Raw genomic sequence first — 14168 nt, 5'->3', positions numbered from 1 at the left:
TAACGTTATTGTAAAGCTGGTTTCACAAGATAGGCAGTTCTAAAATTAAGTTAATTTACCTGAGAAAGTATCTCCAGTGCTTATCAAACATCTGCAGATCTTTATACTGTAAATATGGCTTTGATTAGGTAAAACAATATGCTGATAATCAATCTTCTGAGACTGTGGGCTCACACCTTTAAAGTTCTAGAATCTGTTTCCAATCATACAGGAAATTATACTGCAGCATGTGGAAGTCACCCGATTATCTATTGTGAGCTCAGTAAAGGAAACAATGAATTGCTTTTACACATCTTATGGAACAGGAGCAGGTAATTCAACTAATGTTATTAAGCGCCCCCCCCCCCCCCCCCCCCCCCCCCCCCCACCAAAAAACAAATCTCCCCACATATCTATCTGATTAGGAACCTACTCCACAGAGCTTTATAGGTGTGAACACAGAGGTTGGAAGATTACGGTGAGTTTGCTCGAAGAGCTTTGCACTACCATGTCCATGAAAGGAAATGCTTCCTGATTAATTCAAAAAAAAACAAGGTCCTTGAGCCCATCAGCAAAGATGCACTCACTGTCAATAACACTCCAGCTGCAGGGTTGAGACCCATGAGTCACTATAACTGCCCATTTATTACAGCTCAGATACATTTCAATAAACTTTTAGGTACCATGTAACGGTCCATTCATTTTACTAGGCCTAGTTGACCTCCCAAATGACATAGTTCTAACTGTAACAGGTCCCTTCTTTTAAAAACTTTATTCGTTGGGGAACATGGCGGTGCAATGATTAGTCACTTCCCGTGTGGAGTTTTGCACATTCTCCCTGAGTCGCCGTGGGTGTCACCCCCACAACCCAAAGATGTGCAGGCTAGGTGAATTGGCCACACTAAATTGCCCCTTCATTGGAAAAAAAGAACTGGAACCTTTACCTTTTAACCTGAAGGGAATAGCAACCATATCTTTTTTTGCAACCCAACCTCAATTATTGGCAGGTACAAAACAGAACTAAAAACAAATACATTTTCCTATTCCCTTCAGTTTCATGCTCGATGTGGAAAACTCCCAGAATATCACAAAAAGGGGGAAAAGAAACAAAAGTTCACTTTTTCTCCGGTCCTAATTTTGCAAATAATTTAGCTCAACGAGATACGGCCGTTTAGCTAGGGAAAAGGAAAACATTTTTAATCCAGCAGCTCCACTTCAAAAGGCAGAGTTGACACAAATTACATACAATAAAGTTATTCCTTCTGTCCAATCACACAGCACCATGTTTCCCTGCTGCATCCACAAAATCTTTCCATTTATCATTGTCATATCAACAGTCAGGACATCACTGATTTTGTGCCAAAGTAGAGGTAGTTTTGCACTGTAATTTGGGACTTTGCTGATTAATTTTATGTAAGAATCCTACAAGTCACATAGGCAGCTTCAATTCATCTGCCTGCCCTTTATTTGAACCCTGATGGCAGAGATAAAAGAACAGTATATTAACCCATCACCTGATCTCTCATCCTAGATGGCTTATTTGTAGCAAATGTTGAGCTTTAATAATACTGCTCTGAGTCAATTCTAGAACTTAACTGTAAAAATGGATACTCCTTACATTCATAACAAAATCTAATATCAGAAGTATTATCATTCAATTAGAATTGAAAATGCTCAATAAATTGCTTACCTTTCTGTACATCCCGATCAAGCACCTCATCAAACAATTTTTCCTGCACTGATGGTGGCAGGTCCTCAACATCTGCAAGAGACAACAAGCCAGATTGCATCATACAACCTAACCATGGAATTCACTTGTACACCAACCCATCCCCCCCGGCCCCCAAAGTTCACTACACATTTGAAAATAAATTGATATTCAGATATATAATGATCATTAGGCCACATCAAATACTCAAAATAGATATCTTCTTGCAATTGCTAGAATGAAATTAACACAAAACAGAATAGGAGGAATTGATTATATGCCACTTCAGCCTGCTTCATTCAATAACATAATGGACAATCTTCCAACTCCATTTTCAGTCCTGTCCCTGCACCGCTTGAACCCTTTAGTGCCCAAGTGCCCACAGCCCTCTAGGGTAGAGAAGTTCAAGGATTCATGACCCTCGGCAAACATGTTTTGCATCTCGGTCCAAAATAACCACATCGTCGACTCCTCGTTCTAGATGTGGGAACGGGTATCCTGGTGCTCTGACCAATATACATCTATTAATCTGTATCACAATGCTGTTTGTGGGAGCCTACTGTGGGCAAATTGGCTGCTGCATTTCCTATAATACAACAGTGACTACACTTCAAAAGTACTTCATCAGCTGTAAAGCACTTTGAGATGTCCAGTAGTCATGAAAAGCACTATGCAAATTGTTTTAGCAAGTTAATATAGATTAGTTTTAAACCAGCACCTGCTACATTATCAACTATTCAACATAATCAATGGAATTATTTATCTAGGGGCGTACTTCCGAGCTCCACCCCCAGATTGCATGGCAATTGCCCGGAAGTTCGAACTGCTGACAGGCAATTACCCTGCATTGGGAGGCATCCAAAAAAGCGATTTGCATCAATAATTACCCAGAAAAGGTTGGAGGAATTAAAACCACTTCTAGCTTCTGTGTCACTATGTACTGACCTGCCCCAAACTGCCCAGCTCAACAATCCAAACAGGCCCAACCCTCCAACCCCACACTCCTCCCGCACTGTCACACCATCAGAAGTTATGGCCCCTAATTGTAACCTCTCTTTCTGAATGACATATTGAGATTTGCTTTCAGAAATAAGGAGTAGCTATCCTTCATGTTGAGCGTTAACAGGTCTTTTGCAATGCTCAGTAGGGCTTTATCACTTCTCAGATATCAATGTTCATGATGTTTCAACTAGGGTCACCAAATAGACATTCCACTTTCCTTGCCCACTGACATGAGGACCAGTACAGGTCTGCCACAATTTGTCATGTGTTTGATTCAATGCTACAACTTTTATGTGACTTCATCTACTGAACCATCATTAGAAAAATCAACATTTTGTTACGGATAGAACATGCGAGAGAGAATAACTGTAAAATCCTATACAAAAGGATCCATTATCTGAATACTGGTGACTTCAAGGGAAAAATTTGGGAAGTTTTGTTATCCGAGCACTACACTAACATGAGGAATTAATGATCCTGGTACATTATGAAACTCTGGTTTGGCTTCACCTGGAGTATTTTGTCTGGGCACCACAACTTTAGGTAGGATCTGAAGACTTTAAAGCAGTGCTTCCTCAGTGTGATCCAGAGTGAAAATCTTTGAGGGGGGTGATTGCAAGAGTTGTTGGGATGAAGGAAGTGGGGTCAGTGTCAAAAATAAACAAAGAGCAGGATAACAATCTTCAATATTTAATTAAGGTTAAAATTAAACATCTGAAAATCAGTTTTCAAATTTGAAACTATTTTGTGAAAATGTCAAAATGTCATCTTACTCACTGGGCCTAATGAAACGCAGATTCTGTAAACTGATTCTTTTGAAGTGGCCCAAGCTAGCAAAAAGGAAAGTAATCATTTAAATCTCTGGAAAACATGGCAGCTTAAATTAATCAAGAGCAAGTGATATGGGAAACATTAAATATCCCTAACGATTTGAAAATTATGATTTCAGCAGCCACAATGAATAAGGCTGGGAATGAGCAGGGTTCAAGAACCCCTCTTTGCCTGAGAGCATGATTCTACAACAATGATCAAGTTTTCAAACAGGCTAGATTCAGAGCCAGTGTGGGGGGGGGAGGAAATCAGGCATGCTCAAGACAGACAATAAGGTTGCCTGTGCAAAGCCCGCTGTCACACCCCTCCCAGCAAACTGCAAGCCGGGATAAAAATAATTGGACACATGTTTAATGGGACCTCGGAACTGATCCCAGGAGATTTCCAACAGTCTTTGCTCTATGGTGCCATGAGTGTAGTGGAGTTCATGACCTTACCCACAGTTTGAGAACCCTGCCTAAAAGGGTACCACGGCTGAGGCACTTCAGTTACATGAATAGATAGCAAAAACTGGGTTTGTTCTCCTTCAAGAAGGTCGAGAGGATATTTGATAGAGGCGTTCAAAATCCCGAGAAGTCTAGACGAGGATACGGAGAGACCATTTAGGACTGAAACGGGGAGAAATGTTTTCACCTACAAAGTAGTGGTTGGCCTGTGGAATCCACTACCACAGGAAGCAGTTGAGGCCCAAACACTGTTTTCCAGACACAGTTACATATAGCTCTCGCCTGAGGTGTGGTGATCCTCAGGTTAAACCACCAGTCAGCTCTCCCCCTCAAAAGGGGAAAGCAACCAATGGTCATCTGGGACTACAGTGACTTTACATTATCTTCAGTAAACTACTACTAGGAATAGGCAGGATGTCTTACAAGGAAAGGTTGGAGAAGTTAGATTTGTATCCACTAGAGTTCAGAAGAGTAAGTTGATTGAAGCCTTTAAGATCCTGAGGGGTATTGACAGGGTGGAGATGAACCTAAAACTCACTGTTTAAAAATAAATGGTTGTTCATTTAAGATAGCTGAAGAGATTTTTTTTTTGTTGCAGAAGGTTGCAAGTCTCTGGAACTCTCTTCCTCAAAAGGCACTGGAAGCAGAGCCTACATATTTTTAAGACAAAGCTAGATAGACCTTTTTCCTCAATGAGTCAATCTGGGGTGTTACCGCTCTGCTTAGCGGGTTCTCATTTCAGATATCTTGGGGTTCCGGTGGCTGGGATTGGGCCCGGTTCCTTAAGTTTAACTATACGATTTGTTGAGAAGGGTCAGGGTCGATAGTCTCCCTCTGTCCTTGGCGGCAGGATTCAGTCAATCAAGATGAATATTTTACCAAGATTTTCTGTTCCTGTTCAACTATACGGTTGACACACAGAGTCCTTTTTTGGGGGAGTCGAGAAACTGGTTTTGACCTTTATTTGGGCAGGCAAAATGACACGATTTGAAAGACAGTCCTTCAGAGCGACTGACAGTCAGAGAGCTTGGCATTGCAGAGTCTGATATATTATCACTGGGTGGAAAATGTGGAGAAGGTGCTGGAGTGGTGTGGGGATCCAGAACCAACTTGGATATGGATGGAATCAAAATCATGTAAGGGGTCTGGATTGAGGGCACTAGTGACAGCCTCGCTCCCGTTCTCTCCTGTGAAATATTTGTCAAATCCGATGGTTGTCTCCACCCTGAAGATATGGTGACAATTTTGGCAACATTTTAAATTGGGGCAGTACCGAAGCTGACTCCGATCCGCGCATATCACATGCTTGAATGTGCGAGGTTGGGTGCCACATTCAGAGGGATGGGAAGAGATGGAGTTGGAAGAATGGGGTGGGGGTTCTGTTATTCAGAGAAACATTTTGCAGGTTTGGAGGAGTTGTTGGAGAAATTCGGGCTTTCTCGGTCTGACTCAGATAACTGCAAGTTCGCAACTTTGCGAAACTGATCTTTGTAACATTCCCTGAGGCACCGCCAAGCTCTTTTGTTCGCAAGGTCAGATACCTTGGGTATGTATGGAAGGATTATGCCCGAAGACGCAATATCAGTGGAGGGGGTCAAGGCCAAGTGGGAGGAGAAGGAGTTGGAGCTGGTGTTGAAGGATGGGATGTGGAGTGAGACCCTGGGGAAGGTGAACTCCACATCCTAGTGTGAGGATTGGCTTAATACAACTTAGTGTATAGGGCTGATCTGACTAGGCCAGATTGAGTAAGTTCTTTGCAGAAATGAAGGAGAAGTGCGAGGGTTGTGGAAGGGGTCTGGTCAACCATGTGCACATGTTCTGGTCGTGTTCTAAGCTCGCGCTGTTCTGGGTCTCCTTGTTTAATACCATGTCGGCGATTCTTAAAATTGGATCCCTGTCCCTTTGTGGCCATATTTGGGGTGCCAGAATGCTGGAGCTGCAGGCGGGTGTGGGTGTCGATGTCCTGGCCATTGCCTCGCTGATTGCTCAGAGGAGAGTGCTGATGGGACGGAGGTCAGCTTCTCCACTTCAGTGCCTCAGTATGGCTGGGAGATCTGGAGTTCCTATACCTCAAGAAAGTCAAGTACACAGTGAAGGGAGCAATTGAGGGGTTCTACAGAAGATAGCAGCCTTTTATTATGTATTTCAAAGAGCTTGTCATGGTTAGTTGCTAATTTGGGGGGTGGGGGATTGTTTTAATGTTATGTATAAAATATTCGAATTTTTAAAAAAGTATATATAAATAAAAAAAGATTCTTTATCAACAAGGGGGTAGGTAGGAACATGTGTTGACTTTCCAATCAAATCCACCATGACCTTTTTGAGTGGCGGAGCAGGCTCGAGGGGCCGAGTGGCTGACTCTTGTTGCAAATTTGTATGTTCATATGTAACTAAACTTTAAACCAGCAGCTCAATTTTCAGACAGGATTCACAAGTCATTTTTGAATGATCCAATGATCCAATTGTATAGCAAAGATGCAAACAAATGTGACCTCGCCAGGCCAATGTTGCAACCTGACAGTTTGGCTTTCCATAATGCTTTATCGCAGGATTCATACATTCAAGGTCATTAATCTAACCAACAACAAATTGAATAATAAAATTACAGATTTTAGACAAGTGTTAAACTGCATTGATGAGGGCCTAATCTTTACCAATTTATTTACACAAGCTTCTGTTAGCTTATTTCAAAATGCACTGTGTAAAGTATGATACAGAAAATGTTTATTAAAAGCTTAAAATGGAAAGCAGCACGGTGGTGGTGCAGTGGTTAGCACTGCTGCCTCATGGCGCAAAGGACCCAGGTTCGATCCTGGCCCCGGGTCCCTGTCCGTGTGGAGTTTGCATATTCTCCCCGTGTCTGCGTGGGTCTCACCCCAACAACGCAAAGATGTGTAGGGTAGGTGGACTGGTCACGTTAAATTACCCCTTAATTGGAAAGAAAAGAATTAGGTACTTCAAATTTATTTTTTAAAAGCTTAAAGTGTATGATAATTTATGTAATGACCCGAGACAAAATATACAGTTTCTCCTTGGATATTGAACCTGGAAACAAAAAGGTAGATACAATGCTTCAGATGTAACCTATGGTTTTGAGTTACAAATAGCTATATTTTAGAAATTGAAAACCCTGCTAATAATTTCAATTCCCATTAACCAGTTGGAGCTTGCAACTGGTACTCAAATGTTTAGTCAATAACTGGCACTTCTGGGGAACAGCAAATGTTTCAGTCAGAAACCCAATGTATGATCCAAGAGAAACCTTGATGGATCATCAATTTCCTAATTGAACTGGTTAAATCCTTTTTTCCCAAATATAAATATGTTGAACTTACAATTCCCATACTAGCTGGTGAAAGCACTGAACTGTTTTAACAAAATTATAAATTCAGCCAAATGTTCTTCTACTTCACATTGCTGGGCTATAGCATGGTTCACAGGAAGGTCATTTGTGAAACAAACCAGATATCAGAAGAGATGTCACTGAAGAGCTTTGCTCCTAATGGAAGGGCACACCAACAAGAACATTAAATGTACCAGTAGATTCATTTAATACTATCTTCTCTACTGCATCAACTTCCTGAGGAAAATAAGCATACAAGTATTGGAACTGGAATGGGGCATTCTATCCCTTGAGTCTTATTAAAACAATCAAATCTCAAGATTTAAAATGAATTCAGCTAGCAATTACTGCTTTTTTGTGAAAGAACAATAGGAAGTGTTTCTTACTTAACTTCTTTCCTGAATAGTCTGTCTTTGATTTTAAAGTTATGTCCTTTGTCCTGGGCTCCCAACCAGCAGAAAAAGTTTCTCTTCACCCCATCAATTCCTTTCAAAATTCTTAAAACTTCAATCAAATCACCCAGAACCTTCTATGTTCCAGGAATACAAACCTAGGTTTGCCATCTCTCCTCAATCTAAGCCTTGGAGCTCTGGTGACATTGTGGTGAATCTGCACTGCACTCCTTCCTTTCGAAGGTGCACTGCCCAGATCTGTACCCAGTATACTCCAGGTGTGTTCTCACCATGCTTATATAGCTGTAGGAAAACTTTCCTTTTACATTTTAAACCCCTTTGTTAAAAAGGTGATCATTCCAAAAGCTGGATTATCTTTAATACCTATTACATTTCAGTGATCTCGGTGTGTGGGGAGTCACAATCTTAGATCGCCACGGTTTCTAAGTTTACACAATTAAAATACTTAACCTATTTTTTCTGGTCCAAAATGATTGACCTCACTTACCAACATTGAAACACATCTGCCATACAATTTCACCCACTCACTTTATTTATCACTTTATTTGTAATTTTATGTTGCTGTCTGCACTACTTGCTGTACTACCAATATCTGCATTAGTAATATTTGATAAATGGTTCCCTATTGTCATAGAAGCCGTTAATACGGAATAGTTGAGTTCACAGCCCAGATTATTGTGGGACACCAGTAGTCACTAACTTCCAATTAGCATACATATCTATGATACCCACTCTGCCAATCTTCTAACTAATCACCTAACCAGATTAGTAGTTTGCTGTCAATTCACGAGTTTTACTTCTAGCCAATAATCTCATATGGAACCTAATCAAAAGTCTCCCTCATATAAAACTACATACATATGTACTCATTCCTAAGTTTACTACTTTAGTTACTCCCTCATAAAATTCAATCAGGCTGATCAGACACGGCGTACCCTTTGCAAATCCATGTCAGCTCACCCTGACCAGCTTAAATTTATTCAAATGCTGAGGTTTTCTAATTATAGAATAGAGTAACACCCTGCAACAATATTGAACTAACAAGTCTATAATTACATGGTTATGTCCTTTCTAAAATAATCAATCTAAAAAGGATAAATTCCTGATGGAACTGTGGAAAATTATAGCTAAAGCATTTGCAATTTCCTCACCTACTTCCTTTGAAGCTTTGGGATGGATTCTAGGGATTTGAGAGGATTTAGTGTCTTTGTTTCCAATACTGTTTTCTTGCTTACGTTACCTTTGGTGAGTTCTAGTGCTTGATTCATCAGTTTCCCTGGAATGTTAGGTATCTTAACCTCTTCCTCTACTGTGAAAGTGGATAAGTATTTATTCAGCTAGTCTTCCATTTCCTTACTTTCATTTGAATTACCCGCATAAACTCTTACAGGATCCATATTACACAACTACTTTATTCAAAAAATTACGTTAATCTCAATGTCCCTCAAGTTTCTTTTTGCAGCTCTTACTATCTTTCGTCTTCCTTTTCTGTTCTTTATTTCTCGCTCAGTACCACAGGTTTCCACTATTGTTACGACCCCTGTAGAGACCGATAACTTGTAGAAAAAATTCGAACTTCCAGTTATAGCTGAAAGGATAACATGACAATAATTCACACTTATGACTTTTACAGCAGACTAAAAGTATCATTGGCTAAACACATACTTCAAAGGACAGAACAGAATTTTCCCCTTTTTAATTTTAGCACAACCAGAAAAAATACACTCGAGAGGTATACTTGACACTGTCCTTCAAGTAGACATTTAATTCTCCTAGATTTAGTCCAAAACTATTCTTCGCTCCTCTGAGGGATTACTTCCAATCTTTTCCTTTCCCAGCCTGGAAACTTTCAACTCTTCTTTCACAATGTGGGTTTTCCTGCAGACTTCTACCTCTTCCAAAAGCTAATCAAATCTTCCAGCGTCCTTTTAGCTTCTCAAGAATTTGGTCTGTCAAACTAAGCGCGAGTTCCCACCCGCATTCTTGCATGATTAACCACCGTGTCTTGCTGCCTATAACAGCACTCCCTCGCCCAGGTCCTAGCAGATTAAACTTGTTGAGTATTTTCAGGAATATCTTTGAAACCCTGATCCTTTCAAAGACCGTCTCCATGCCAACATGAAGCACACAGGCCTTCTATTCAGGTAGGAATCCAGGTAGCTATACGAAAGACTCCTGGTCCTAGTACCTAGGTGAGCATTGTAGCCGTCTCTCCCAGTTCTACTCCTTATCCTCAAAGTACCAAGCACATTATATCTGCTGGGACAGCAGTGTCTATGGGATCTGTTATTCAATCTCTCCTCAGTTCCCCTACCCTGTTCACTGAATCATACATTCCTTTTTACAGCACCTGTGCTTTCATTTTTTAAAAATGTTTTTTATTGGAGTTTTTCATTTATTAAAGGCGAGTCTTTGCTTCATATCGTTCTGCCCTAGATAAGAAATAATTTTCATCTCTTCTAGTTACGAAGTCAAAATTTACATTAGTGTTATTGAGCATATATGGAGAACAATGGAAAAACAAAATTTAAAAAGGTAAATCTAGAAGTATAAACGGATGGCTTAATTTTCTGATCCCTTTTACTTCTTCTACACACTTCCTGAATTACATAGTCTGCATTTTATTCGGCAGGCACCTGCGCCCCTCAGTGCACAGGGCCGATTTCCCTTTTCTCTGTGGTGTGGGTGCTCCCTCCCTCTCTTCAAAGAGGCTGGTGAATTGTTTCAACGGATGGTGAAATCCTTCATCTGATTCCCTCATTGCAAATTTTATTTTTTCTAATTTTAGGAACTCCACTATCTTGGGAGCCAGTCTGGGGCAGAAATCTCCACCAAGCAACCAGGAAGGCAAAGGCCAGGGCCTCGGCACTTCTCCCTGTAAAGAGCTCTGAATGCTCCGATACCCCAAATACTGCCACTGCAGGACATGGCTCAATCTTTACCACCACCACTCTGGCCTTGAAAGCGGTTCAGAACACAATGAGTTTGGGGCAGGACCAGAACATGGAGGTACTGTTGGCGTGACCCCACTGACACAGCTCGCACTTATCCTCCACCTCTGGGAAGAACCCATCATGCATTTCCTATTTAGGTGCACCTTTAGCTATGTTAGGCTCTGTCCTGCGCAGGAGGAGGAGTTGACGCTATGCAGAGCTTTGATTCAAGATCCTAACACCCCACTTCTAATCTCCATGCCCATTTTTCCCGCATCTCGTCCAGTGGGGCCCTTATCTCTTCGAACAGTCGCCCGTATATATACCTCCCCCAAGACAGTCGGTCTTGCGAGACGGTGGCCAGCGGCCTAAGGGACGTCCCCGTACACGAGGCCTCCTCCATCTGCACTCATTCTGCCTCTGGCTCTCCCATACACCCCAGGCACCCTCTTGATGTTTGCTGCCCAATGGTAAAATAGGAGGTTCGGCAGAGCCAAGCCTCCCACGTGTCGTCCTCTTTGTAGAATGGTTTTAGTATCACAGGGCTCTTTCTCGCCCAGACAATGGCCATTATCAGTTTATCAACCCTGGAGATGAAGGATTTCAGGATGAAGATCGAGAGTGATCCGAATAGAAAGAGGAACCTTGGCAGCACCTTCATTTTTATCGCCTGAGCTCTTTCCGCCAGGGAGGGTGGTAGCAAGTCCCATCACCGCAGGTCCCTCTTTACCTCCTTCATCATGTTTGATAGGTTCCACTTATGGAGCCGCGTCCAGTCATGAGCCATAAGGATCCCCAGGTAATTAAACGTGCTTTAGGCCAGTTTGAACAGTATCATCTCAAAGCTCTGTTCCTCCCTCTCAGGGGTTACAGGGAATATTCTGTTCTTGCTCCGGTTAAGGTATGTAACCAAAGAAGGCTTCAAACCCCCTCAGGAGTTCCGTTACCTTGCCCTTGCAGGTCAGGTGCTTCAATACTTGGAGCAGGTCGTCTGCATAGAGTTAAATCTGTGCCCCTGCCTCCTCTCCGAATGCCCATCCACCCATTTGCTGAGCGATGGCCAGTGGCTCAATTGCCAGTGCAAACAGCAGTGTGGACAATGGGCATCCCTGCCTTGTGCCTCCGTGCAGCCGAAAATATTCAGAGCCGGGGGTGTTCATCCGTACGCTCGCCATGGGATCGCTGTACAGAAGTTTCACCTACGAGGTGAACCCTGGCACAAACCCAAACTGCTCAAACACCTCCACTCAAAGGCCTTCACAGCATCCAGGGAGACAGTCACTTCTGGTGTCCCCTCCCTGGATGCAGTCATAATAACATTCAGCAGGTACCCGATGTTCGCCTCAGCTGTCTGCCCTTGACAAACCCAGTCTAATCTTCCACGACCGATTCTGGCAAGGAACCCCACAATCACCTCACTAGAGCTTTTGTCAGAACTTCAGCGTCAGTTTTCAGGAGCGAGATAAGTCTGTATGACCCGCACTCCGCTGGGTGTCTCTTTTTTGGGGTTCAATGAGATCGAGCACCTGTGCTTTCTGTGGCAGTGCGTGAGAATACCACACAGAAATCTCAACTCTTCCCTTTTGGGCCAGTGTTTCTAAATCACACACCACCTCAAGGGCAGGATTTCCCTGCTAGTTTCAGGAACCCAACAGTGACCACATGAGTTAAACAATTTTACAGCAGGCGGCCTGTTAATTAGCTGTCTACCTGCTTGCCATTCTACAGTAGTCCCCCGTTATACCGCGCTCCGCAATACCGTGGTTCGTGATATACCGCGGGGGGGCTTATGGACCCCAACTGTCAGTTGTGTCAATTTCAGCGGCCGGCTGATTGTTTCAGTGAGAGCAGCTTCCCTCTCTGGATCAAAGTGAGCCGGCCGCTGAAATTGACACTGCCGGCTGCTCTCTCCCTCCAATCAGAAACATTAAAACTTAAAAGTTGGATTGGAGGGAGAGAGCAGTGGGCAGTGTCAATTTCAGCGGCCGGCTCACTTTGATCTGGAGAGGGAAGCTGCTCTCACTGAAACAATCAGCCGGCCGCTGAAATTGACACTGCCGAGGGGGGAGCGGGTGTTGGGGGGGGAGAGGAGGGGGGCGGGTGTGGGGGAGACCCCCCTGTGGGTGTGGGGGAGACCCCCCTGCGGGTGTTGGGGGAGAGAGGGTGGACCTGCGGGTGTTGGGGGAGAGAGGAGGGCCCTGCGGGTGTTGGGGGAGAGAGGAGGGCCCTGCGGGTGTTGGGGGACGGGGAGGAGAGGGGGGGAGGGGTCTAGTTGGAGGATGTGAGGGGGAGAGGGGGCGAACCGGAGGATGTGGGGGGGAGAGGGGTCTAGTTGGAGGATGTGGGGGGAGAGGGGGCGAGCCGGAGGGTGTGGGGGGAGAGGGGTCTAGTTGGAGGATGTGGGGGGAAAGGGGTCTAGTTGGAGGATGTGGGGGGAAAGGGGGCGAACCGGAGGGTGTGGGGGGGGAGAGGGGTCTAGTTGGAGGATGTGGTGGGAGAGGGGGCGAACCGGAGGGTGTGGGGGGGAGAGGGGTCTAGTTGGAGGATGTGGGGGGAGAAGGGGCGAGCCGGAGGGTGTGGGGGGAGAGGGGTCTAGTTGGAGGATGTGGGGGGAGAGGGGGCGAACCGGAGGGTGTGGGGGGGAGAGGGGTCTAGTTGGAGGATGTGGGGGGAGAGGGGGCGAGCCGGAGGGTGTGGGGGGGAGAGGGGTCTAGTTGGAGGATGTGGGGGGAGAGGGAGCGAGCCGGAGGGTGTGGGGAGGGGGCGAACCGGAGGATGTGGGGGGAGAGGGGGCGAGCCGGAGGGTGTGGGGGGAGAGGGGGCGAGCCGGAGGGTGTGGGGGGAGAGGGGGCGAGCCGGAGGGTGTTGGGGGGGGGGAGAGGGGGCAAGTCGGAGGGTGTGGGGGGAGAGGGGTCTAGTTGGAGGATGTGGGGGGAGAGGGGGCAAGCCGGAGGAAAAAAAAAGAAATTGACACTGCCGGCTGCTCTCTCCCTCCAATCAGAAACATTAAAACTTAAAAGTTGGATTGGAGGGAGAGAGCAGTGGGCAGTGTCAATTTCAGCGGCCGGCTGATTGTTTCAGTGAGAGAGCAGCTTCCTTCTCCGTATCAAAGTGAGCCGGCCGCTGAAATTTTAATTGGATCCACGATGGGGGTTTTAAATTTATTTAAAAATCTATGCTAGCGCTTCCCATTGTGAGTCTACGGGGGTCTGACCTCTCCCCCCGCCCCCCCGTAGACTCACAATGGGAAGCGCTAGCATAGATTTTAAAATAAATTTAAAACCCCCATCATGGATATCCGCGGCTCGGATACAACGCGGGTGGCTGTCTTGGACCCCAACACCCGCGTTATAAAGGGGGACTACTGTATTAAGGAAGGATACACTCTTGAAGGTATAAAAACAATTAAAGATTTTAGAGGGAGGCAGTAGGCCCCTCCAGAGAAGGGGGGGAAAAAATCCCTCCAACTGGAGCATGGTGACCACAAGGGATGTTTTTCCTATCTGCGGCCCC

At 44.6% G+C, this 14168-nt stretch overlaps 1 protein-coding gene across 5 annotated transcripts in view; it reads right to left on the bottom strand.

Annotated features, from left to right (window-relative positions):
• LOC119979707 (ubiquitin thioesterase ZRANB1) overlaps positions 1–14168 on the bottom strand; it is a 105415-nt gene that overhangs the window by 36031 nt on the left and 55216 nt on the right. For all 5 annotated transcript variants that reach the window (XM_038822267.1, XM_038822265.1, XM_038822264.1 and 2 more), the window contains one exon: positions 1670–1741. In XM_038822267.1, the coding sequence (XP_038678195.1) occupies positions 1670–1741 (72 nt within the window). The remainder of the gene's footprint in view (positions 1–1669; positions 1742–14168) is intronic.

Source organism: Scyliorhinus canicula, chromosome 16 (assembly GCF_902713615.1).
Source record: "Scyliorhinus canicula chromosome 16, sScyCan1.1, whole genome shotgun sequence".
NCBI classification, from domain to species: Eukaryota; Metazoa; Chordata; class Chondrichthyes; order Carcharhiniformes; family Scyliorhinidae; genus Scyliorhinus; species Scyliorhinus canicula.
This window is presented reverse-complemented; position numbering and strand designations above follow the sequence as displayed.